General features: G+C 39.7%; 1 protein-coding gene across 16 annotated transcripts in view; it reads left to right on the plus strand.

The window, feature by feature from the left end:
- LOC105477391 (RUN and FYVE domain containing 3) overlaps positions 1 to 26,470 on the plus strand; it is a 103,395-nt gene extending 76,925 nt beyond the window's left edge. For 4 of the 16 annotated variants that reach the window (XM_071093475.1, XM_071093477.1, XM_071093479.1 and 1 more), the window contains 9 exons: positions 1,643 to 1,726; positions 5,913 to 6,080; positions 6,603 to 6,700; positions 10,897 to 11,016; positions 11,910 to 12,009; positions 17,666 to 17,730; positions 20,848 to 20,875; positions 22,246 to 22,314; positions 24,409 to 26,470. In XM_071093475.1, coding sequence (XP_070949576.1) covers positions 1,643 to 1,726; positions 5,913 to 6,080; positions 6,603 to 6,700; positions 10,897 to 11,016; positions 11,910 to 12,009; positions 17,666 to 17,730; positions 20,848 to 20,875; positions 22,246 to 22,314; positions 24,409 to 24,552 — 876 coding nt within the window. In that variant the 3' untranslated portion in view covers positions 24,553 to 26,470. Of the gene's footprint in view, positions 1 to 1,642; positions 1,727 to 5,912; positions 6,081 to 6,602; positions 6,701 to 8,327; positions 8,709 to 10,876; positions 12,011 to 17,665; positions 17,731 to 20,847; positions 21,069 to 22,245; positions 22,315 to 24,408 lie in introns of those variants that run through there. The other 12 variants (XM_071093485.1, XM_071093486.1, XM_071093487.1 and 9 more) reach the window with 10 other exon arrangements.
- Positions 26,471 to 27,664: the final 1,194 nt, after the last annotated feature.

Genomic DNA, 27,664 nt, shown 5'->3' on the forward strand with positions numbered 1-27,664 from the left:
TCTTACTGGGTTTATAAAATATTCATTGAGAGCATGTCAACTTGTTAGTGGTAAAGGGGAGTCTCTAAAGGACTATTTTAATCAGCTGGCCTGTATCAAGTACACTTTTTATTTAGACTCCATGCATATGTGATGAAGGTTGTGGGAGGGTTATGCGCCTTTTCCTACAAGATGCTTCTTGACTTCACAGCCACCTACATCTGTTTAGAGACTTCACAAAACAGTCTAATTCCATTTCTTGTTTTTATGTACTAATGATTCATACAGTATTTAACAATTTGTTATGTTAAATATACTATTACTTTTACACCATGTTACTGTTTTATAAGAAGTGACACCTCATTTATATATCACTGGGAAAGAGCTACCATATAAATAAGTGTATTTTCTAGATAACTTAATTCCTTAAAGCACCAAACTTTTTATATATGTCATTTTCTAGATAACTTAATTCCTTAAAGCACCAAACTTTTTATACATGTCTGATTAGAATTTTGTAAACCTTTATGTTTTGTACAATCCAAGCCTTCTTAATTAAGGACATAATTTAATACATTTAGCCCTTTATGATGACTGAGGATCATAATTACCAACATTGACAATTCTCTGCTAAATTATAATAGTGCCACTTTAGGAGGCTATTGAAATTGATAGAGCTTCTGACGCCTACACTTAAATATTCCCTGATTTCTGTGGATGGTTTTTTTCCCTATCTTTTTTGTATTCACTAGCATCTCTTACTTTTTATTGATGCTTAGTGTTGTTATCTCTAGGATGATCTCCCTACTTCCTTTTATCTTCATGCTTCTAATCTACTGTCCCTAGGAATTCAAATCCATAGTTATTAAAATTGTTCTTAAAGAGTTACTAGGCTCTGCGAGGGGACAAAAGCAGTTTTCCATGAGTAAAGTGATCGACTTTAATGCATGGACTTCATGACTGCTCAGAATAATTTTTTTATGACCTGCTTGTTTTTATCTGTGATCTCGCTGGATAGTTGAAGATACGAGTTGTGAATTCTCTGGCGATTGAATGTATTAACATTTAAACCTATAGCCCCTGGGCTGGGTGCAGTGGCTCACACCTGTAATCCCAGCACTTTGGGAGGCCAAGGAGGGCAGATCACTTGAGGTCAGGAGTTCGAGACCAGCCTGGCCAACATAGTGAAACCTCGTCTCTACCAAAAATACAAAAATTAGCCAGGTGTGGTGGCACATGCCTGTAATCCCAGCTACTCGGGAAGCTGAGACAGGAGAATCACTTGAACCCAGGAGGTGGAGGTTGCAGTGAGCAAAGATTGAGCCTCTGCACTCCAGCCTAGGCGACAGAGTGAGACTCCATCTCAAGAAAGAAAAAAGAAAAACCTATAACCCAACTCTTATTTTGAAGAGGCTGATTTTTAAAACTTCTACCATCTGGTTTGGTAACCTATTTTAGGATTTTAAATAAAGTGTCAGGAAACCCCCAATTCAGCTTAACCTTTAAAAATATACTAGACTTCTTCAATTTCTTTGTTGTGTTTGTTCATTATTATACCTGCTTCAGTATGATCTTTTTTTCTTACTAAGTAGCAGTGTTAGTGTCTATTAATTCTGTATAGATCAAATCCTTAAATATGTACAATGTTATTTATCTTTTCAAGGGTCCCAAGCAAGACAGAACTGCAGAAGGGCAAGCACTAAGTGAAGCAAGAAAGCATTTAAAAGAAGAGACACAATTACGATTGGTAAACTTTGCTTAATTTCTAATAGTTCAGGAATATATTAAAAGGTAACTGCCCACTTACACGTTTTATCATACAAAGATTAGAAATATCAATAGTGTTCTAAAAAACTATAGATCCTATAAAATGGTTTATCTCTTTTTAAACCACATCTCAATCTTTTTCTGAGTATTCTCAACAATAAGATTTTGTTAATTTTTATTTTTTTGCTTTTGTAGTTTGTATTACAACAATATTAAGTATACAGAACCTACTTTTTTAAACTATGCAGTCTCAATCCTACCTAAGTCCTCATCCCTGCAAAGATTCTTGGAGTGGTGGCTCCTCTTTTCTTTACAAAGAATCGTTAATGTAGGATTACTCTATTTTAATAATTTTTAGCTGTTATTTCTGATGTATTATGGTCTTAGATATAAATGGAAAACTTATCATCCAGTATTAGTCTTAAGATTTTTTAGAAATTAAAAAAAATACATATAAATATATAGATAGAGAGTATATCACCTCTAATCAGAATGGCAACTATCAAATTGAAAGATAAGTGTTGACAAGGATGTAGAGAAAGAGAACCTTTACACGCTGCTGGTGAAAATATAAATTAGTATAGCTACTATGTAAAACAGTATGAAGGTTGTCTTAAAAAATTAAAAATCGGTCCAGACACAGTGGCTAACACCTGTAATCCCAGCACTTTGGGAGGCCGGGCAGATGGATCACATGAGGTCAGGAGTTCGAGACCAGCATGACCAGCATGGTGAAACCCTGTCTCTACTAAAAATACAAAAAAAAAAAAAAAAAAAAAAAAGCCAGGCATAGTGGTATGCACCTGTAATCCCAGGTACTTGGGAGGCTGAGGCAGGAGAATTGCTTGAACCTGGGAGGCAGAGGCTGCAGTGAGCCAAGATTGTATCCCTGCACTCCATCCTGGGTGACAGAGCCAGACTCTGTCTCAAAAAATAAAAAAATTAATTAATTAAAAATCAGTCTAGCATATGATCCAGCAATCCCACTACTGGGTATATATCCAAAGAAAATGAAATCAGTATGTCAAAGAGAATCTGCACTTCTATGTTTATTGCAGCATTATTCACAGTAGCCAAGATATGGCATCAACCTAAGTGTTCATCAACACGTGAATGGATAAAGAAAGCATGGTACATAAACACAATGTGATGCTATTCAGCGATAAAAAAGAATGAAATCCTGTCATTTGTGGCAACATGGGTGAACCTGGAGGACGTTATGTGAAGTGTAATAAGCTAAACACAGAAAGAGAAATGCCATATGATAACACTCATGTGGAATCTAAAACGTTCTCATAAAAGTAGAGAGTAAGGTGGTGGTTACTAGGGGGAGAGGAAGCAGGGGATAGTAAGAGATTGGTCAACAGGTACAAAGCTATAGTTAGATAGGAGGAATAAGTTCTGGTCCTCTGTTGCATAGTGTGTGGTGACTAGAGTTAATATTAATATACATTTTAAAATAGTTAGAAGAAAGGTTTGTTGTTGTTGTTGTTTTTATTGATGCATAATAGATATACATAGTTCCAGGGTACATAATTTAATATACTCATGTAATTTGTAAAGACCAAATCAGTGTTCTCGAGATACCCATCACCTTAAATATTCGTCTTTATGCTGGGAAGAAAAGAGACTTTTGAATATTCTCATCACAAAGAAATGATAAATGTTTAAGATGATAGATACGTTTGTTTCTCTGATTTGGTCATTACACAATTTTTATATTATCGAAACATCATGTTCTACACCATAAATTACTATGTGTCAATCATACTTTTTTAAAAAAGAATTTATAATAAGGGATACTGTTCCTGTACTGGATTTTCTCCAGGTGCTAGTGTTATTATATTAATAACCCCTGGTTTTCACATATTAACTCTTCCTGGAGTTTAGATAGTGTAACAAACACAAGGAACTCCCCAGAAAGTCTTTAAGAATAAGGAGGAGCCTGAAAGTAAGGAGTGACTTAACTTGTACTAAAAAATTATTACAGGCCAAGGGCCAGGGCTCACACCTGTAATCCCAGCATTTTGGGAGGATCGCTTGACCTCAGGAGTTTGAGACCAGCCTGTGCAACATAGGGAGACCCTATCTCTACAAAAATTACAAAATTAACCATGCTTGGTGGTGCATGCCTGTATTCCCAGTTACTTGGGAAGCTGAGGAGGGAGATCACCTGAGCCCAAGGAAGTTAAGGCTGCAGTGAGCTGAGATTGCACCACTACACTCCAGCCTGTGTGACAGAGGGAGACCCTGTCTCAAAAATATATATATGTTACAAATTGACAGAATATAACAGAATTTTAGATTTTTTTTTTTTTTTTTTTTTGAGATGGAGTCTTGCTCTGTTGCCCAGGCTGGAGTGTAGTGGTGCAATCTCAGCTCACTGCAACCTCCACCTCCCGGGTTCAAGAGATTCTCCTGCCTCAGCCTCCTAAATAGCTGGGATTACAGGTGCCTGCCACCACACCCAGCTCATTTTTATATTTTTAGTAGAGACGGGGTTTCACCACATTGGCCAGGCTTGTCTCAAACTCCTGACCTTGTGATCCACCCACCTCAGACTTCCAAAGTGCTGGGATTACAGGTGTGAGCCATTGCACCTGGCTAGAATTTCAGATTTTTTGAAAGCAAAGTGGTATTATTTTAACATCCTTAAAATACTTAGCGTTTGCCTTCTATGTGTTTGTGACTGAGATCTGAAAATGTAATACTTTTCATAAGAAAGGTCGCAGGAATAATATATGTCAGCATTTTAAGAAGGGGTATGATTCGTTTTCTATAATGCTAATCATGTAAAATGAGAATCTCAGTGAAGTGGCACATAATAAAAATCTTAAAATTTCTCATATCCTGGCTGGGCACGGTGGCTCAAGCCTGTAATCCCAGCACTTTGGGATGCCGAGACGGGCGGATCACGAGGTCAGGAGATCGAGACCATCCTGGCTAACACGGTGAAACCCTGTCTCTACTAAAAAATACAAAAAAACTAGCTGGGCGAGGTGGCGGGCGCCTGTAGTCCCAGCTACTCGGGAGGCTGAGGAAAGAGAATGGCCTAAACCCGGGAGACGGAGCTTGCAGTGAGCTGAGATCCGGCCACTGCACTCCAGCCTGGGCAACAGAGCGAGACTTTGTCTCAAAAAAAAAAAAAAAAAAAAAAAAATTCATATCTTTTTATCACAGTAAGACAAATGTTTGTTAAAAAGGAAGGAAACTGAGAAAGCAGGCGAGGTCCTAGGTGAGCCCAAGGCACAAGGCAGATGCAGAAGATCCTCATGTCTTTGTGTCTTTGATCACTCAAATAATGTTGCAGTAATAATGGTTGAGACAAAAAGAGGCATCATGTTAAGTGAACTAAAAATTCTGTTAGCGGCTGAGCCCAGTGGCTCACGCCTGTAATCCCAGCACTTTGGGAGGCTGAGGCAGGTGGATCACGAGGTCAGGAATTTGAGACCAGCCTGATCAACATGGTGAAACCCCGTCTCTACTAAAAATACAAAAAATTAGCCGAGTGTGGTGGTGCACACCCATAGTCCCAGCTACTCAGGAGGCTGAGGCAGAAGAATCGCTTGAACCCGGGAGGTGGAGGTTGCAGTGAGCCAAGATCGAGCCAGTGCACTCCAGCCTGGGCGACAGAGCTAGACTTCATCTCAAAAAAAAAAAAAAAAGATTCTGTTAGCCTCTTAACCATACTAGTCATCCTCAGTAATTGCGATGTTACCCCAGGGACCCAGATGGTCCTCTGGGTTCCCTGGGCTCTTGAATATATCAACAACATTCACATTTAGGAGGATTGCAACTGCTTCATTTTGTGCTGACTACTGTAATCCTGTATGTATATTTCTATAGTAAGATATGACCATCAGTTGTCTTAAGGTCTAATAAAGTGTCTCAAATATGTGTATATTTTAGACATATTAAATAGCACTACCTTTGGCTTAGCAGGTTTTTCAGATTTGTACATTATTGGGCAAATGTTATTGTGTATTCTAATTATTGTTCATTATCAATTAATTATTGTTAATGTTTCTGAAAATGAATGGTAGCTTAAGCTGTTTTGCTAGAATATTCGACCTGAGAGTTTTGGTATACTTTTTCCTGTGAAATATTATGGTTTGTACTTAGTTGAAGAAACAGAGTGTAAGCAATTTACTTACCTTTGGGGACAGGATGTTGAAAAAGAGCTGGAGATGCAGATCAGCATGAGGCAGGAGATGGAATTGGCTATGAAGATGCTGGAGAAGGATGTCTGTGAGAAGCAGGATGCCCTGGTATCTCTTCGGCAGCAGCTGGATGACCTCAGAGCTCTCAAGCACGAACTTGCCTTTAAGTTGCAGGTAGGGGAAGTATAAGGAATAGACTCACTGGCTTTCTAAAATCCTGGGGCTCCTCTTCTCCCATCTTATCCTCCAGAATCACACTTTAATTACAAGAAGAAAGAATCACATCTCATTTTAATGCTAACTGCCAATAAACTACTTTCAGAATCAGACCGTCATGGGATCCTGTATGGCTGTTATAGAAAACCATGACCACTTTTCACATTATAATAGAGGGTGAGGGTCTCTTTTATCCTATAGTATAATTTCTATTCTGCAGTCTACTATGCCAGCTGAGTTACATATTCTATTAGCTTTTACACTGGAAAGTGATACATTGATGAACTATTACTGTGATAACACTGCAAATAACAGTACTAACTTTAGATAAATTGCTTTTATTTCCATTTGAGGATTAACTGATATCGAAATATATGAACATTTCTGTTTTCCCACTTACCATTAGATTCAAAAGGCGTGTGTGGTTGTAATTTTAGGATTTATGTTATACAGGTTGTTTATCATTATTTTCCATAACAGAGTTCAGACTTAGGAGTAAAACAGAAAAGTGAACTAAACAGTCGCTTGGAAGAGAAGACTAATCAGATGGCTGCTACCATTAAACAACTTGAACAAAGGTAAAAGTCCTGGTTCTTTAATGAAACACTTTGGGTTGTCAGTGCTGATAGTGAAGAGAATGTGCTGTACCTTTGCAAATAGAAAATATATGAAATTCTTCCAAATTAGCATAAGACATTCTGGTAGAAAAAAAGCCAATTAAATATTATGTGTGTTTTCTAAAGTGTGACTGAAATGTTTTTAGGAATGTCAGTTACTTGACTAGCCTTAAAAAAAAAAAAAAGGAAAGGTCAGCCTTTGATGACTGTTTTGAACATCAGAACTCTTAACCCTTATCAGAATCATGTGTTAGGGGAAGGATACTTAAAAGCATGAAAGGACTCTTAAATATATGTATGTAATTCTGTGATTTTATTGTTCATCACTAAAGTATTTGAATACTTGGATGCTGGGGTATATAGAGGCAGTGAGAGATAGGTGTCCTCCAAGGATCTATTCTGGATCTTTCCCTTCTTTAACCCTTTTCTCTTTATCTCCCTTTTCTTTCTCCTGGGTAGTTCTGTAGCTTCCACTGTCACCTCCAGTGTGTTTCCCCAGCTTTTACCTTCATCTGGAGACCAGTCTTGAGTTTTCATCCTTTGGGCAGCTATCTTTCACCAGTATCTACAATGTAGTCTGCCCAAAGCACATCTTCTTCCTATGCTACTCTCTTTCTCTGTTTGTGTGAAACCACCATTTTCTGTCTGGCAGCTCAGCAGCCAAGAGAAATGGCTGAGTCTTCAAGATTGAATGTGGCATGGCACCCAAGGTCATTTGATGTGTCTGCCTTCAACACCTGTTCGTCACCCTTCTTGCACTTGAGCAAAACTAAACTACTGGTCCCTGGACGTACTTCCCAGTTTTCTCATTCATTTCTTTCCCAATAGTTCCACCAATTAGAAATGTCCTAATTCTTCCCACTTCCTTATTCTTCATTTTTAAGTTTAGGCTCAAATGCCACCTCCCCAAAGTTTCCTCTGATACCTCTTTGCAGCTAGAAATGATCTGTCTTTCTGGGAATTCCCATAGCTTCATATTCATATTTATCTATACTGTTTATGGCTCTTCTCACTGTCTACTTTACCTTTTAACCCTTTATATATGTGTCCTCCGATGCGAGCGTAAGCTCCCTGAGATTAGTTAACTAATCTTTTGAGTTCCCTCATTAGATCTGTCACAGTGCTTTGAATATATAAGCATTCATTCAGTAGATATATGAATGAATGGATTAATGGGTGACTTCTTATATTCAGATGATTCTTAACTAGTAAGGGTCCTGAACAGCAATGCATATTAATGTTTACTCAAAACTTAATGGCAAATTTGTAAATAAGCCTGAAACCTCTTATATAGCCAAATAAAAATGTATCAGTCTTACCTAGGAAAGACGGTTATATACTTGCTCATACATAGTTATATGTTTATGATTTAACAAAATGATTTTACTGTTCATAAATTGTGCTTTTGAAGTGAAATGTATCAAATTCATTTTCAATGATGCTTTGACTTGGAATTTAAAGCAAACAGAAAGAAAAAATGACATCTCTTTGAATATTAAGCTGACCTATTCTCTTGCTATTTTTGTGTTTCCTGTTTATCCATTTTCTCATTCCCCTTTCACTTCATTGTCATTTTTATTTTATTTAGTGAAAAGGATTTGGTGAAACAGGCAAAGACCTTAAATAGTGCAGCAAATAAACTGATCCCAAAGCATCATTAGGCATTTTTCAGTTGGCACGTTGCAAGTCTGATATCACAACTTCATTGTAAAAGGAAGAAATCTGAAAGCTATTACATTTAAGCTCTGATTCTCTCTAAAATGTCACCAAAAAGTTGACTTTGAATTTGTTGGACTTTTAAAAAACCATTTGGAGATGTAGGTTGGGTGTTTTTCATATTGTTTTCTCCCCAGGGTTAGAAAAATTGGTATAAGTTCCAAACTAAAAGCTGAGTAAACTTTGAGAAATTATTTCTGAGTTGACCAATAAATAAAAATACCACTTTTTTGAAAAAGCCTAGGGAATTGAAGCTCTGTACATATATTAATGATGCCTTTACAACCCAATCGTTGATAATATCAGATTCTCGGTGCATTGTTCATGTCTGTATCTGCAAGCCTGTTCTGCCATTGCAGTGTAATGAACTAGAGGTAACTACCACATGAACTCAGACTCTTCTAAAATAGTTCTGTGTCTCTTAGACCATGACCCCTTTTCACTTTTGTTATGTAGGTTTAATCCCCAAGACAAGGATAGTACTTAGTATTTCACTTTCACTACACTTCTATTCTCAGTAACCAAGATTGCTTGCAACTTTTTTTGCCTTAGTGACTTTTGAAAAAGAAAAAAAAGAAAAAACAGCATCCTTATATTTCTTTAAAATATATAGAGATGAAGTTAGTAATTAGGTAACTTATGATAACATAATAATGTGGACACTTGGGGAAACCCTCCTTATGTTTGTCATCTTCTACCTCTGCCATTTTCCTGCAGTTCTGCTTCCTACTTAGGCAGTTCAGAGAGAATGATTCTAATAGAAACACTCCTCTCGTATTAAAAAAATGATGCAGTACCCATTTTTCATATCCTGCTTTTCTTATTGGAATAAAAAGGACAGGGTATAGACATGAATGTTGATATTCTGCCTGGCCTGTCATTTCTTACCTGGAAACATTTACTTAAAAGTTTCTGTTACTTTTTGTTCAGATGGAGGTTTGCTAAAGGTTCTGGGAAGCTAATAATTGAATTATTAGAAAAACATTTCAGAATAGGAAATAAATGATAAACTTACATTCTTTATTATTATTTAGTACAAAAATACAGATTCCCAGTAGATACCCACAAGCAATATTAGCAGGGCTTCTATTTATAAGTGACCACAGACTAACCCTCTCTAGGCTTTAACATTGTAAATAATCCTATAAATACTTTAATTTTTAAGATGATTTTTGATTTGAAGAGATGGGCTTTACATAAGCCTTCATTCCTTCAAAAGGTCCTGACAAAATATTTGGGTTTTTTTTCTCTCTTTTTTTTTTCCTTCTGGTATGCTTTGCAGCATTTCAGCTGCTTAGGTGGGGACACAGATAACCCCTTCGCTTCCAGCTCTTAAAATTCTTTATCTTTTTCTTGGCAAAACCAGAATTAAGAGTGTACGATGGATTCCATGTGTGCTTATATAGGTCCCTGCACAGATTGGACTTGAACCAAAATCAAGTCAAAGAACATATGTTTAAACCAACTTCATGGAAGTGGAAGATCCTGTGCTCTTGAACTTATTTTAATTCTTATAATTTGCACCTATATAAACAAAGCTCCTACTACATTCTTCTCTTCATCATCCTTTTGTGGTGATGGGTTGCCTTTTCTATGAGCATTTGGAAGGAGTGATCAAATACCAAAATTAAACTTTCTAAAACCTACACATAGCATGCTTCTAAATTCTATTATATAAAGCCCCAAGTGTTTTACCTTCTAAAACATGCTTCTGTATAGGTGCAAAGTTATAAGATATTTAGAAGAAAACATCCATCAGAATCTTCTAGAGAATATGGTCAGAGTCTTAAACAGGCCCAGTGCTGAGTTCTTTGTCCACTTAGTCACACATCTTTTGTGGGAATGGGAAAGGAAGGAGACAGCCAAATTCTGACAAAGGCTTTTCCTTATGGAATAACCCAAAGCCTGGGTGAGGGTTGAAATATAATGTCCCATGATTTAATATATGTGGTTTGGGGGAAAGGACAAGAAAAAACTATAATTTCACATATAAGAAGGTAGTTGCCCGTTTACAAGTTCCAGTTATGTGTGTAAAACAGAAAAATTAAGTACCAAACCTATTAGGAAATTTTTTTAAAAAGTGGATTTAACTTAAATTACTGTGTACTTGAGGTTGGCTTTGGATATGGATTTTCTAAAAAGTGATGTTTTATTGTTTATCATCTAATGGCTGTAAACTGTAGTACTAGAATAAAAAAAAAAAATGGAAAATCAGCTTTTCCTCTGCCTGGTTCACCTTCATCTTACTTTTCTTTAGAATTTGTTTCTTTTCCATCTTCCCCCCCTCATAATTTCTTTGCCTGTGTCCTGCAAAGTTTTTTTCCTCTCTCTGTCTCTCTGTGCATTCTTCCTTGGGTTATTTTATGTTGTGTTGTGAACTTGGTCTTTCTCCCCACCATGGCTTTTGTTTTTTATCACAAGTTCATGTGGCTCACATCCAGATTGCGCCAGGCTGAGCGAAGCCGCCAGTCTGCTGAGTTGGACAACCGGCTCTTCAAACAGGACTTTGGAGACAAGATCAACAGTCTGCAGCTGGAAGTCGAGGAGCTCACCAGGCAGCGGTGAAGAGGGGGCAGCTTGAGCCGACAGGGTGGTCATGGGTAATTCTTAGGGTAGACAGCAAGAAGAGGGGTCTCATGACTTACAGCCAGGTTGGCTCTGTCTTTGCAATGTCCCTTCTCTGGAATTGGAATTCAGAAAGCTTCACGTACTTCAACATTCCCCAAATCCGATCAACATGCTTTGTGATCAAAGAATTAGAAACTTAGAGCCCAAGATCCCAGATAAATAGTAATTATTAGCCAAAATAACACTAATAATAATATATAATATTTCCTGAATTCTTACTGTGTGCCAGATACTTTACAAAGCACTTCACATGCAAACTCTTATAATATCTTCATATCAACCCTATTAGCGATATTATTGCCTCCACTTTCAGATTAAAGTAGAGCTTAAGGCTGGGCGCAGTGGCTCCTGTCTGTAATCCCAGCACTTTGGGAGGCCAAGGCAGGTGTATCACCTGAGGTCAGGAGTTCCAGACCAGCCTGGCCAAGATGGTGAAACCCCATCTCTACTAAAAATACAAAAATTCGCCAGACATGGTGGTGGGTGCCGGTAATCCCAGCTACTCAGGAGGCTGAGGCAGAAGAATTGCTTGAACCTGGAAAGCGGAGGTTACAGTGACCGGAGATCATGCCACTGCACTCCAGCCTGGGGGACAGAACAAGACTCCGTCTCAAAAAAAAGTAGAGATTAGAGATGTTAAATGTGTCCAGATTCACATAGTTAAGCTTAGAAGTGGCAACATTATCATTTAAAAACCTGTCTCTCTGACAACAAGCCCTTACCCATTTTTAATTACTGCACTTTAAAACAAGGGGTTGGCATTCTTTAGAGAATATGTCTGTATAGAATTCCAATTTTTCATCCTTTTCCTCTCCAACTTACTCAGGAACCAGCTTGAGTTAGAACTAAAACAGGAAAAAGAAAGAAGATTACAGAACGACAGGAGCATCCCAGGAAGGGGTTCCCAGAAGCCAGAATCCAAGATGGTAATATTTGCTATTCCCTTGTTCTTTTACTTAATTTCAGTTTAAATTTTAGAGGCTACCTTGATAGGCCTGTCAGTTTTCCTTTACAGATCACATACTTAGTGACTGTGTCCTTAAGTATATGGATAGCACACCAGTAATTGTGTGAACAGATGAAAGCTTGATTCTGGGTCGGCCTCTAGGATACTTTCTCTAACTTGATTTCATTTGGAAAGGGGGATTTTAATAATCATAGGGACCCTGTTTCCCTTTTAATAATTTTTTAAGCAAGATTATTTTGATGTCTTTTTTTGTTTGTTTGTTTTGTTTTGTTTTGTGTTTGTTTTTTGTTTTTTTTTTTTTTGAGACGGAGTCTCGCTCTGTCGCCCAGGCTGGAGTGCAGTGGCCGGATCTCAGCTCACTGCAAGCTCCGCCTCCCGGGTTTACGCCATTCTCCTGCCTCAGCCTCCCAAGTAGCTGGGACTACAGGCGCCCGCCACCTCGCCCGGCTAGTTTTTTGTACTTTTTAGTAGAGACGGGGTTTCACCGTATTAACCAGGATGGTCTCGATTTCCTGACTCCGTGATCCGCCCGTCTCGGCCTCCCAAAGTGCTGGGATTACAGGCTTGAGCCACCGCGCCCGGCCTATTTTGATGTCTTAACAAAAATATATGTTTCTTGGATTTCTGCTAAATAATAATTTTAATAAAATAGTATAATAATCCCTCTCCAACCCTGAAGTCCCCTTTAACAGAATTTTCCACAATATGGATTTGCTTCTGTATATCTTTTTCAAATCATGAGGATTTCACTTTGAGTATCCTTAAGGAACTTCTCATGGGAATAATTAGAGCGGGAACTAGGCTTGAGGAAGGGAAGGTAATATAGAATAAAGAGCAAAAGTAGAAATTTCCACATAATAATCTTAGAAGGAGAGATCTATACAGTGGTGAAGGAGCTAAAATTGGGTAAAAGCATCTCTGGGGCCCAGGAAATAATGAAATCAGAAAAACATGAAATAACTTTTTATGTGACAGACAAACAGTGAAAAAATTGCCTCCTGTGTATACTTACTATTCAAGGGGACTTCAAAAAGATCTTGGGAAATGGAATTAAAAGGTAAAAATATATAAACTTTATTTCTCAACCTAAGTTCCATCAAGGTCAGGAGACTTTTGTAAGTGATGATACCAGTCATGTAGGCCATCCCTGAAGAACTGAGGCTCCTAGGAATTGAACCATATCAATATAATCTTTTCACATTATTAACTGAAGAAAAATTGGTGCCCTTTAATGATGTTTTAAGATTAGGAAACAGAAATCAGAAAAGCCAACTCAGGACTATAAAGTGGTTACCTAATGATTTCCCATCGTAACTCACAGAATTGCCCTTGATTGATGAGAGGAATGAGTTAGGAGCATATTTCTAGTGGGATAGGACTCTCTGTTGAAGCTTTCCTGGGCATTTTTATGCTAAAGCGTTGGCTAACTTTCTCAAAACAGACTCACAAGTATTAGCCGAGTGTGGTGGCATGTGCCTCTAGTCTCTAGTCCCAGCTACTTGGGAGGTTGAGGCACGAGAATCACTTGAACCTGGGAGGTGGAGGTCGCAGTGAGCCAAGATCACACCACTGCACTCCAGCCTGGGTGACAGAGCAAGACTCTGTCTCAAAAAATAAAAAAAAAAATTAAAAACACTCTCACAATAAGCAGATGTTGGCATTCTCTGGCCTTCCAGAAAGTCAACAAGCAAAGTGCCTTCAGCATCCCTAAAAACTGTTACCATGACCTTTGCTCTTGACCTGTCTGCTTTTGCTTTTATTGCACCACTTCCACCTCTTCAGAGCCATTGCTTTGATTGTGCTTTGTCTTCAGGATTGTACTATGAAGTTGTTACATCTCCTGTTATAATTTCTCAAACAAATGCTTCAGGTTCTTGATCCCACTTGTTTATAATTCCATTGAAAGCTATACTTTTGTCTGCAGCTGATATGGGCACAACAGTTTTGGCACCCATCAAGTAGAAAGTTTACTCGACTTTAATTTTTCAGCCAGAATTGTATAAGCCGAACCAATTGAGATATCTGTGGTATTGGCTGTTGTTTCTACTGTTAATCGTTGTTCCTCTTTAATTAGAGCATGAATAAGATCCTCACAAATTGATGTGGATAGTCTGCTACTGCAGACTTCATCTTCAACATCATCTGGCCCCTCCTTAAAATGAGTTATCGTTTTGTAAACTGCTGATTTCTTTGGGGCATTGTCCCCAAAAGCTTTTTGTAAAGCATCAGTAATTTCACAATTCTTCCATCCGTGCTTCACCATGAATTTGATGTTTGTTCTTGCTTCAATTTTAGCAGAATTCATGTTACTCTGATAGGGGCTCTTCCTTTTTTCTTTTCCTTTCTTATTTTTTTTTTTAAGACAGAGTCTCACTCTCACCTAGAACAGAGTACAGTAGCACGATCATGCCTCACTGCAGCCTCGATTTCCCAGGCTCAGGTGATACTCCCGCCTCAGCCTCCCGAGCAGCTGGGACTATAGGCACACACCACAACGCTCAGCTAATTTTTGTATTTTTTTGGTAGAGTCGGGGTCTTGCCATGTTGTCTAGGCTGGTCTTGAACTCCTGGGCTCAAGCGATATGCCCACCTCAGCCTCCCAAAGTTCTAGAATGACAGGCACAAGCCACCATGCCCAGCCAGGGGTTCTTTTCAAACTGATATCTTATCCTTTTTAGTGACTCAAACCAAATCCTGGTCAGATATATTAAAATAAGTTAGTACAAGTTTATTTTGCTGCAAAAAAATTTTTGAAGTCCATGCACAGTCTTTTTGTAATATGCATTTTCCATGAACTTTTTGAATACCTCTAGTATACAACAAAGCAGGAAGAGTTCATAAACTCTTTAAAATTTCTAGAGAGTGAGCTGCTAATTTACTGGCAAGTAGAAAACGATGGTATGTGGAAATTTATTAAATAGTATCACTACTAATAATTTAAAGTGTACAAAGAACCACTCTAGGCCAGGCACAGTGGCTCACACCTGTAATCCCAGCACTTTGGGAGGCCGATGTGGGCAGATCACGAGGTCAGGAGTTCAAGACCAGCCTGGCCAACATGGTGAAACCCCGTCTCTACTAAAAATACAAAAATTAGCTAGGCGTGGTGGTGGGCTCCTGCAATCCCAGCTACTCGGGAGGCTGAGGCAGGAGAATTAGTTGAACCTGGGAGGTGGAGGGTGCAGTGAGCCAAGACCATGCCATTGCATTCCAGCCTGGGCGACAGAGCGAGACTCCATCTCAAAAATAAATAAATAAATATAATTAAAATAACCACTCTCTGTAGCATGCTATCTTTATTATTTTAATTTAGTGAACATAAAATCTAAAAGGCTTACAAGAGTTTACTTAAAATCTTGACCTATCTCACCCTATTTTTCAAGTGAGGTTTTAAGTTTTTCAATCTCCAGTTGTTACTTGCAGTGGCATTTCCAGGAGGATAAGTATTGACCTCTCTTCCTTGATACTTGAGTGGTGTAAGAACACACGTTTCAGCTGGGTGGCTCACACCTGTAATCCTAGCACTTTGGGAGGCCGTTGGCATGAAGATTGCTTGATCCCAGGAGTAAGAGACTAGCCTGGGCAACATAGGGAGACCTCATCTCTACAGAAAAATTTAAAAATTATCCAGGTGTGGCGACTCGTGCCTATAGTCCTAGTTGCTCAGGAGGCTGAGGTGGAAGGATCACTTGAGCCCAGGAGGTCGAGGCTGCAGTGAGCTGTGATCATGCCACTGCACTCCAGCCTGGGCAACAGCATGAGACCTTGTCTCAAAAAACAAACAAAAAGAATACACATTCCACTTTTGGATGCACATAGGCAACAGTTGAAGGCAAGCAGCAGTGGGTGTGTGTGCCACAGAAAAAAAATATAGCCCTAAAAACTGCCCAGCACCTGGCCAGGCTCTGTGGCTTACGCCTGTAATCCCAGCACTTTGTGAGGCCAAGGTGGGTGGATTGCCTGAGCTCAGGAGTTTGAGACCAGCCTGGACAACATGGTGAAACCCCATCTCTACTAAAATACAAAAAAGTATTCGGGCCTGGCAGCTGTACCTGTAATCCCAGCTACTCCTGATGCTGAGGCCAGAGAATCGCTTGAAACCAGGAGGAAGAGGTTGCAGTGAGCCAAGATCACACCACAGCACTCCAGCCTGGGTGCCAGACTGAGACTCCGTCTCCAAAACAAACAAAAGTTGCCCAGGCAGAGCCTAAGAGTATTGGTAGGAAAACAGTTTGAGGCTGGGTGCAGTGGCTCACGCCTGTAATCCCAGCACTTTGGGAAGCCAAGGCGGGCGGACTACCTGGATTGGGAGTTCAAGACCATCCTGACCAACATGGTGAAACCCCGTCTCTATTAAAATACAAAAATTAGCCAGGGGTGGTGGTGGGCGCCTATAATCCCAGCTACTCAGGTGCTGAGGCAGGAGAATCGCGTGAGCCGAGATCACACCACTGCACTCCAGCCTGGGCGACAGAGCAAGACTCCGTCTCAAAAACAAAAAAAGAAAGAAATGCAGTTTGAAACTTTACATCTGTCCTGCCAAGTAGAAAACTGCTTGAGTTGAACAGGCTATAGCGATGGTGGCACTGGGTGGTTCACGCCTGTAATCCCAACACTTTGTGAGGCCAAGACAGATGGATCACTTGAGGTCAGGACTTTGAGACCAGCCTGGCCAACATGGTGAAACCCCGTCTCTACTAAAAATACAAAAATTAGCTGGGCATGGTGGCGCCTGCCTGTAATCCCAGCTACTCGGGAGGCTGAGGCACAAGAATCATTTGAACCCGGGCGGATCACTTGAGGTGAAGAGTTCGAGACCAGCCTGGCCAACATGGTGAAACCCCGTCTCTACTAAAAATACAAAAATTAGCTGGGCATGGTGGCGCCTGCCTGTAATCCCAGCTACTCGGGAGGCTGAGGCACAAGAATCATTTGAACCCGGGCGGATCACTTGAGGTGAAGAGTTCGAGACCAGCCTGGCCAACATGGTGAAACCTCGTCTTTACTAAAAATACAAAAATTAGCTAGGCATGGTGGTGCACACCTATAATCCCAGCTATTCAGGAGGCTGAGGCACAAGAATCACTTGAACCTGGGAGGCAGAGGTTGCAGTGAGACGAGATGGCACCACTGTACTCCAGCCTGGGTGACAAGAGCGAGATCCTGTCTCGGAAAAAAAAAAAGTTGTGGCCCTGGGGCATCAACTTGATTGAACATCCAGAGGATTATAGTCTGATGGCCATCCTTGGTTTTACCAGTTTTTCAGAGCTCAGTCTGGGGGAAAGAAAAAAAAAATTATACTTCCTCTAAGGAGTAACTGATATCTTGAGCCAACTTTGCAAGTAAATAGAATACATTCTGAATTTTATTTGAATCTCAAGAATTAAAATATCTACTTTGAAAATCATTTGTCACAAACTATCAGAATAGTTAAGAAACTACTTAGAGCAAAGAATGAGGAAACATAGCTTGAAAGTTAGATCCCTTCCCTGATAAAAAAAAAAAGTTACTTAGCTTTATACCCAAACTAAGGCATTGCAGAAGAAAATATGTGCAATATCATCGTTGTTTAGCATTCTGAATAATTAATAAATTGGGCTGTTTTCTTTTGGCAGGATGGGAAGCACAACATGCAAGAGGAAAATGTTAAACTAAAAAAGCCCCTGGAAGAAAGCCACAGGTGTTTGTTAATCAAGTATTAACTAAGATGTAAAGTTATTCTGGGGTGGTGGGAAGGGGGGAGTTTTTTATATACATTGGCATTGACACCGACCAGACACTGACTTACAATATTAATATGCCAGGAAGACATTCGAAGTGGAAGTTAGTAAATAATAAACCATATAACATGTATTAAACCAAACCCATTAGGCCATTTCAGAGGAAAGGATGATCAAGCTGTCCTCTCTCTCTTCCCTGATTAATTCCCAAGCTCAGATATCACTTAAGAGGTTATTTCCCACCTTGACTGAATTGGTTTCCCAGGAGAATAAAGTATAAGTCATACATAGCATTTCTTAGCTTCTTAAATATATTTGAGTATGACTTGTTTCTACCTATGTGCTAAATTTCAAATAAGTGGCTGGGCGCAGTGGCTCATGCCCATAATCCCAGCACTTTGGGAGGCCGAGACAGGTGGATCACCTGAGATCAGAAGTTCAAGACCAGCCTGGCCAACATGGTGAAACCCTGTCTCTACTAAAGATACAAAATTAGTCGGGTCTGGTGGTACCTGCCTGTAATCCCAACTACTTGGGAGGCCGAGGCAGGAGAATTACTTGAACCCAGGAGGCAGAGGTTGCAGTGAGCCAAGATAGCGCCACTGCACTCCAGCCTGGGCAATAGAGTGAGACTCCGTCTCAAAAACATAAAAAAAATAAATAAGTACTCTGATTTCTCTTATCTCTCATCTCTCATTTTTTCTTTCTCTTGAGAATCTCAAACAGCTTAACTCTATTCCTTTTTCCTAACTCTATCTGATTTGCTCACGATGAAGAGCATAGGATAGTTTCAAGGAAGCTGACTTTTTGTAGTTATTTTACCAGGTTAGAAATATAATTAAATGTTACATAGTGCCACTGCATTAAAAAGTGAAGGAGGTCCAGTTATATGACATTCTGGAAAAGACAAAACTATGAAGACAATTAAAAAAAAAATCAGTGGTTGCCAGTGGTAAGGGAAGGGAGGAATGAACAGGTGGAGCACAGAGGATATTTAGGGCAGTGGACTACTCTGTATGATACTGTGATGGTGGGTACATGTCATTATACATTTGACCACACCATAGACTATAGACACCACCAAGAGTGAACCTTAATGTGAACTGTAGACTCTGGGTGATGATGTCGTGTCAGTGTAGGTTCATCAGTTGTAACAAATGTACCACTCTGGTGCAGCATGTTGATAAAGAGACCAGGGATGGGGCAGGAGGCATGTGGGAAGTCTCTGTACCTTCTACTCAATTTGGCTGTGAATCTAACTGCTCTAAACATAAAGGTCTACTTTAAAAGGTGGAGGAAGCAGTTAGTGATGAGGAAGGATACCATAGTGGGGTTTTGAGAGAACCATACAGCTGTCCCTAGCCAGGCTGTGTCACCTTAAGAATGAGGTAGTGGCCAGGCGCGGTGGCTCACGCTTGTAATCCCAGCACTTTGGGAGGCCGAGACGGGCGGATCACGAGGTCAGGAGATCGAGACAATCCTGGCTAACACGGTGAAACCCCATCTCTGCTAAAAATACAAAAAATTAGCCGAGCATGGGGGGGGGGGCGGGGGGGGCGCCTGTAGTCCCAGCTACTTGGGAGGCTGAGACAGAAGAATGGCATGAACCTGGGAGGTGGAACTTGCAGTGAGCCGAGATCGCGCCACTGCACTCCAGCCTGGGCAATGAGCAAGACTCCATCTCAAAAAAAAAAAAAACCAAAAAGAATGAGGTAGTGTGTCATCTGGAGCAAAAGTAGCTGCTGGAGAAGAGAAATTACACAGTCCAGTTTGCAGGTGCTTGGCCTAAATGCCCATTTCTTGCCTTAAAGGCCAGAATGATTCCAAAGTCTTTAATTTTGCTCCCAAAGAGCATGGTTTGATCCAGAGCTAACCTTAAACTGTCACCCATCTCACATTACAGATCGGCATAAGCAAAGAGAAGGGAACTAGAAGGGCCATAAAATTAACCTGGGCTTCCAGGTGCCTTTCAGGGTCAGCCTAGTTCCAAACTAACATCAAGTCATTTACTTGAGCAATCAGGAGTGTGTATTAAATGCCAACTTCTGATTTAGGTCCTGAGAATATAGAATAGTGCTTCCTTTTATCTGAATTGAATTGTGCTCTGCAACTTAGAATTTGTTTTACATTCATTATCTCCTTATGATTTAATATTCCTTACAAAACTGTCTAATGCAACTTTACAGATGAGAAAACTGAGACGCACAGAGAGGCTGAATGACTTATCCAAGTTGCTTCTGTTTATCATGTCTACTGTTTTTAAGTGCTTTGGCTCTGCACTACCTATTAGCAACTTCCAGGACTTATTCTGGTCATAGCTGCAATCGTTAGACATACCAGGTTTCCTGGGATTATGATGGCAAGGAACATCAGAAAATCTGGTCACCCCATGGTGTATGTCTGGTGGTCACACTGCCACTCAAGTGAAAAGAATAGGAACCATTGCAATCTGTAGTGCATTTTCCCTGTAACCGAGAGCGGGCTTTGCTTCGCCTCTCATTTAGGCTCTAGTCCGTGCTGGGAACATCAGAGTTAGCTCAGCTTAGTCTCATGAAGAAATATTTCAACCTGAATGGATTTTCTGGTGACAGTCTCATTCATTTCCCCTTCTTGGATTAATTTGCTAAAGCTCACATCTTAAGAATATTTAGGACTAATATATAACATGTGATAATGGATAATGTATAGATTTCCATAATATCAAATAGAAAAAAAGCTATTAAAATATATGGCCAGTGAACCATTGGAGTTTTACACATTGGGAAGTTCTACACATTGGAGTTTTACACATTGGGAATATTTTGATAGCAAAAAGGAATGTAAAATATAACTTCATCTGTTTTTAAATGGGAACCCTAATATAATAAGTCAATGGTCAGATTCTAGTGATTCATTTTAAGAAGCAAAATTTCCTCTCCTTGGAGGTCAAAATTAATAATTATGTTGTTCTTAGTAATATAAAAGACCTACAGTATTTCTTGTTTGAAAAAATGTTGTATTCTGAGCTTTTTATTGAAATGATAGAAATGGAAATATAAAGTTCCTATTTGTCACGATTTTTTACTTCTCCATTGTAGGCTGCAACCCCACCCTACGGATGAACAGGTAACACAGCCTCCTGTTTCAAAACATCTTGTATAAATTATGAAGTTGGTTGAACCGTGCCTAGCCAGCAAATAAGGTAGCATGGGCGGAAGATGCGTGAATACAGTGTACCATCCTTCTAACAATACCCTGAACAAATACGTATTGCCTGAAGCTCGCACAGGAAGTAGCACAGCTCTGAACAGTTTACTAAGTAAACATCCGTTCTCACATTTTAAATTATCCCTGACATAAGACCTAGGAGAGTTCACTTTACATCCTTTCCTCTAGTTTTCTTTTACATAAAATGGAGAGAAAAAAGATGCTTTGATCACTTAGAAATAAGCTAACATAAATGATTATAAAACACTTTGTGAATCTAATAGTTTATGACAAGCCCATGAGAAAGACAGTGAATGCTACTATGTCTGAGTCACCCTGTCATTTACCTCTCAGGTTATAAAATAAAATAAATCCTACTGCTATCCTTTTTTTTTTTTTTTCTAAATGGAGATAAGGTCTCACTCGTATTGCCCAAGCTGGGGTGCAGTGGACGATCTCAACTCACTGCAGCCTCGACTTCCTGAGCTTAGGCAGTCCTCCCACTTCTGCCTCCCGAGTAGCTAGGACTACAGAGATAAGGTTTCATCATGTTGCCCAGGCTGGGCTCAAGTGATCTTCCCACCTTGGCCTCCCGAAGTGCTAGGATTACAGGTGTGAGCTTCCATGCCCAATGCTTGCCATTCTTTTTTTTTTTTTTTTTTTTTTTTTTTTTTTGAGACAGAGTTTCACTCTGTCACCCAGTGTGGAGTGTTGTGGCACAATCTCAGCTCACTGCAATCTCCACGTCCCAGGTTCAAGTGATTCCCCTGCCTCAGCCTCCTGAGTAGCTGGGATTACAGGCGCCCATCACCATGTCCAGCTTTGCTTTTTTTTTTTTTTTTGTATTTTTAGTAGAGATGGAGTTTTGCCATGTCAGCCAGGCTGGTCTTGAACTCCTGACCTCGTGATCCACCCACCTTGGCCTCCCAAAGTGCTGGGATTACAGGTGTGAGCCACCAGGCCCAGCCCCCAGTGCTTTCCATTCTTGATGGTAGAGTGAAGCAAGAGGAATGGGATGGTGTTAAAACTTTTTACTCTATACTTGCATGTGTTGGATTTTCTTTTTAGAAGTAAAATCACGTTATTATAAAAACTAAGAGCTGGAAGCATAATGATGGGATTCTTCGAGTGGTATTATGGTGGTAGGACTACCTATTCGTAATTGGTTTATTTAGTTTCCAGATAGTCTATAGTGTGATTATATTAATACTGTAGGTAAAAAAGGCATATTCTGAAAGTACTAATATTTCTGGCACTAAGAAAAACTAACCGCTCACTGTGTGGTTTAGGATCAGCTGCTGCTCTCTGGAAAGCCACAGGTGTGTCAGCTATGTCAGGAAGATGGCAGCCTAACAAAGGTAACTGTGGTGAGAAACGGACAGGTTTTTCATAGGAATGTCTACAGCACCCCCCCCAGTCCCTCCCCAGGAGTAACAGGGACTTTGCCGCATGGAGTGCAGAGTGCATGCTCACAGTGCTGGGGGTGGGGTGAAAAGCAAAAGGGGCAAGCATTTACTGGGTACCTGTTATTTTTTCAGTCATAATAATTCATGTCAGTAAATTTCCGTTAAAATAAACATAAATAGCAGCCAGGCGCAGTGACTCATGCCTGTAATCCCAGCACTTTGGGGGGCTGAGGCGGGTGGGTCACGAGGCCAGGAGTTCAAAACCAGCCTGACCAACATGGTGAAACCACATCTCTACTAAAAATACAAAAAACAAAAAAAAAAGCTAGGCGTGGTGGCGGGCGCCTGTAATCCCAGCTACTCAGGAGGCTGAGACAGGAGAATCGCTTGAACCTGGGAGGCGGAGGTTGCAGTGAGCTGAGATTGCGCCATTGTACTCCAACCTGGGCAACAGAGCAACCTGTCTAAAAATAAATAAACAAAAAAGTATGTAATTTAAAGCAAATAAGCAGATAGAAATGTATAAGTAAATATTGAGTGCCTGCTGTGTAGAATGTGCTGGAGAAAAAGTAATGAACAAAGTAGACCAAGTCTCTGTTCTTTTCAAGCTTATGTCCTTCATAGCTGTCATTTTATAAATGGAGAACGTTGAACATCTAATGCTAACTATATTTCCCAAAGTTAAGTCATAAGTGATGAAGCCCAGGTTCCAACCTAGCTTTAGCTCCAAAGTCCACAGTCCTTTCAGCACTTTATCCTGCTCAGAACAGAATATGAGCTCTCCCCGCTAGACCACTTGTTTTCCACCCGATCCTCAAGGGTGTCTGCCTGAGCACCTTCCCAGTTTGTTATTCTAGGGTAGGCAGAGTTAGGGAAGTATTCAGAAAGAACAAGTGCCCTTGATAGCTGGACCTGTGTCTTGTTCACAGAATCCCCCAGCATCTAATATGGTATCCAATCCATAGGAGATGCTCAAGAAAAGTTATGTACAAATGAACGTGTGAAACACGTGCTTGGAAGAGATACAGGAAACAGGCTCAAATTCTGGATCACGACCTGCATAGCACCATCTGTGATCGTGCCAAATTTTAACAAATGAAATTATAGTATGACCTACTCTTAAATTCACAGAGTCAGAGAACAGATAAACTGCCCTCATAGAACTGGAAGTTATAATTATAGAAACATGTTACAAAATAGAAGAAACTGTTCATTCTGGCTTTCCTCTTCTAAGCCATGCAACTTTAACTTCTATGTGTCAGACAAAAATTCTCAGACTTTCAAATGAAAGCAGCCCCCTACTCCTCTCACCCTCAGGAACATGAATTATTTGACATGAAGGTAGCACTTCATGGGAGAAATTATTCTTCACAGCTTTTTATATAGGACGCTTGGAGCTTTGTGCGTACCACCCTATCACAGCCTTACTGCTGACATTGCTATAGTGACTTCTTGCTCTCTCAGTGCTTGACCATTAAAGATGCAAAACGTTTAGGAAAACCAAACAATTTCCTATGAACAAGATGCAGGAAGCTGTGCTCCTGCTGCACTTATAACCCAGTGGATGTGCTTAGAGCACCAGAGATCACAGGAAAGCATTAAGCACATCAGTGTATTAGGAATTATACTTTCAGTTCGTACTCAGCACATTTTTTAATCCTAGCCTGTTCACTCAATCCATTGCTCTTTCACTGCCTTATTTGGTGTATGCACAGGTACTTGCAAACTAATTTTAAAACTAACCTACCTCAAAGTGAGTATGGGGAACAGATGTGTGAAGTATATTCTAAATACAAGTGATTTTTATGTTACCTGTTTTTATTTTTAACTCTATGGCACTGCTTCTTTTCATTTAAATCTAAAAACTAGACTGTGAACTTTTTTGTAGATTGTGCCTGTGTTCAGATACTATCTGGCACAGAGTAAACATCCAGTCATTATTTGATTAGGCATGGAACATTTGCCACATTTGGCTTTTTATATCCCATGAATCTTTATGCCTTACACCTCTTCTGTTCCCCGCCTCACCTCCTCTTCTCCTCGTAGAATGTGTGTAAGAACTGCAGAGGAACCTTCTGTGATGCCTGTTCAACAAATGAACTGCCTCTTCCTTCAAGTATCAAGCCTGAGCGAGTTTGCAATCCCTGTCACAAGCATCTGATGAAGCAATATTCCACCAGCCCATCATAAGACTGAAGGCCAAGACCTGGACCAAAACGTTTATGCTGGCTCTTCTGTACCAGTGTTTTAGCTGTCAGGATCTCATAGAGTCCAGTTCTTAGAGTCAACTAAAGAGTTGATGGGAATTAACTGGTCCAGGGAGAAAAGGCAGTGGTTGGGGTTACTGGAAATTTTGCTCATTTTCCCTAATGACTGTATGAATAAAAGTGAACTCACTTGAGCCTTTCTCTTCTAAATCTAAACAACCTGACATTGAGGGTTTGCTTTATAGCATATCTTTGGAAGGGCAACTCATTTTTATGATTAGTGATACTGGGGTGGATGTAATAGGAGAGAGTCCAGGCAGATAAGAATAAAAAGGAAAATGATCATCTCCTTCTGTTACATTTGCAGATTCAAGGGGGAGAGACAGATGCTGAGATCAAAATGACAGATGTTACTTATTTTTCCAGGTGCTGTTAGCATAAACATTGTTTCCTCTTCACCCCTACTAACTACCTCTTTAAAGTATTTCTACCAAACTGTGAACCCAATCTCAGGGAAAAGAAATTAAAAAGTAATATAAATTCTGAATGTACTGAAAACAATATTGTAATATATTATAATTTCAGGACTAGAATTTTCTGGTCTTTACCTACAAGGGTTTTCATTATCAAAAAAAAGAATATTTGTTTTTCTACTTAATGACTTCAAAGTAAATAACTGCCCTTTTCAGAATCTCCTTCCACAAAATAAGCCAACTCTTCCCAGTTCCCTCCATCTTCCTCTCCAAGTCATAATGGAAATTGAAAGGAGTTTTCAAAATAGGGTTTGGCTTTTGCAAATAGAAGATATTGATTAAAGCAAAGTCAAATATAGAGTAAAATAAGTTTGTTTTCTTGAGACAGGGTCTTGTTCTGTTGCCCAAGCTGGAGTGCAGTAGTGCAATCACAGCTCACTGAATCCCTGTTCTCCTGGGCCTCAAGCAATCCTCCCACCTTAGCCTCCCAAGTAGCTGGGACTGGCTTTTTTTTTTTTTTTTTTTAGTGGGGTCTCATTGGTTGCTCAGCCTGGTTTCAAACTCCTGGGCTTAAGCAGTCCTCCACCTTCACTTCCACAGTGCTGAGATTACAGGCATGAGCCACCACACCTGGCCAAGTTTAATTTGTTGATGGCTGAGAACAGTTAGCTCGGAATACTTAACGTTTGAATAAGGAGTTCCTTATTCTGAGTCATGAATGAAAGGTGATAGATGCTTTCTTGGAAAGGGCAATACAGTCAACCCTTGGTATCCATGGGGGTTTGGTTCGAGGAACCCAACTGGATATCAGAATCCATGGGTGCTCAAGTCCCATTATATAGAATGGGTTATATGGTATTTGCATATAACCTACCTACATCCTCCTGTGTACTTTAAATCATCTGAAGATTACTTATACCTAATAAAATACCTACACATCACTTCATTTGCATGGATTCAACATAGTGCTGGGTGTTCGGCAAATTCAAGTTTTGCTTTTTTGGAACTTTGTGGAATTTTTTTCTTCTGAATATTTTTGATTGGCAGTTGGTTGAATCCATGGATGCAGAACCCATGGATATGGACGGCTGACTGTACTTACACATCTTTGAGTAACAAACTCTTTGGGGGAAAAGAGAGAAGTGTGTTGAGCAAGAGAAGGCAAGAAACATTATATACTATTTTGATTCTGTTACATGTGTCTATAGATTGTTTCATTCTAATCAAGACCTAAGAAGGTAATGATTCTTTCTGTGACTGGTTTAGAATTCTGGGGAGGAAATATCCTGGAACCATGTTTTTTAATAAATTCTGTCTCTTGGAAAGAGTTAGCAGCTTGGGAAAGAGTTGTTATTCCAAAAGTCAGCCTGTTACTTGGTGAAGCTGAAGTTTAACAGTTCTGGGGAAAAATAAAATCTGATAATTCTAGCCTAGTTTGTTGTCTTTTTTTTACCCTAAATAACATTTGTGTTTTGAGTCTTTATTTTTTGGCCACCTACATGAGCCAGCACACTTATAGGTGCTATACATAATGTGGAGAACAAAATGGACTAAAGGAGTGTTGCCCTAAATTAGCAAAAGTTATTTTATAATTAATTTTAAATTAATTTGAAAAGATATTTGTAACACAAAATATAAGGAGGAATAGTCACTTGAGACTTTACTTAGAATTACACATAAATACTAGCCTTTAAAAAAATTTTTTTAGGCTGGGCACGGTGGCTCACGCTTGTAATCCCAGCACTTTGGGAGGTCAAGGCAGGCGGATCACTTGAGGTCAGGAGTTCGAGACCAACCTGGCCAACGTGGTGAAGCCCCGTCTCAACTAAAATAAATTAAATAAATAAATAAATGCAGAAGTTAGCCAGGCGTGGTGGCGTGCGCCTGTAATCCCAGCTACTGGGGAGGCTGAGGCAGGAGAATCGTTTGAACCCGGGAGGCAGAGGTTACAGTGAGCTGAGATCACGCCACTGCACTTCAGCCTGGGCAACAGAGCAAGATTCCATCTCAAAAAAAAAAAAAATGTATACAGCGTCCCAAAGATCTTTAGTTATTAGTGCAGCCTCCCATAAAAGCAAGGAGACCAAGTCATGAATACCATGACTTAATGGTATGCCTATCTTCCTTTAAAATTGTGCTTTCCATCATTTACAATAGTATAAACTGAACCAAAGAGGCCAAGACTTGTACATTGAAAACTTCAAAATGTTGCCATACAAAATTAAGACATAGAAGTATCACATTTGGCAGGGCACAGTGGCCCACACCTGTAATCCCAGCACTTTGGGAGGCCAAGAAAAAAAAAAATGTATATTTTCATGGAGACAAAGACTTAATATTGTTAAAATGTCAATACTACCCAAAGTAATCTACAAATTCAATAGTCCCTATGAAAATCCCAACATTTCTGCAGATATAGAAAAATCTATCCTAGAATTCATACAGAATGTCAAGAGACCCCCCCCCAAATACTCAAAATAATCTTGAAAAAGAACAAAGTTGGAGGTCTTATACTTCCTGATCTCAAAGTTTAACACAAAACTACAGTAACCAACAGGATGGTACTGGCATAAAAATTAGCATATAAACCAATGGAATAGAAAAAGAGCCTAGAAGTAAATC

The sequence above is a fragment of the Macaca nemestrina genome, chromosome 3 (genome assembly GCF_043159975.1).
Source record: "Macaca nemestrina isolate mMacNem1 chromosome 3, mMacNem.hap1, whole genome shotgun sequence".
NCBI classification, from domain to species: Eukaryota; Metazoa; Chordata; class Mammalia; order Primates; family Cercopithecidae; genus Macaca; species Macaca nemestrina.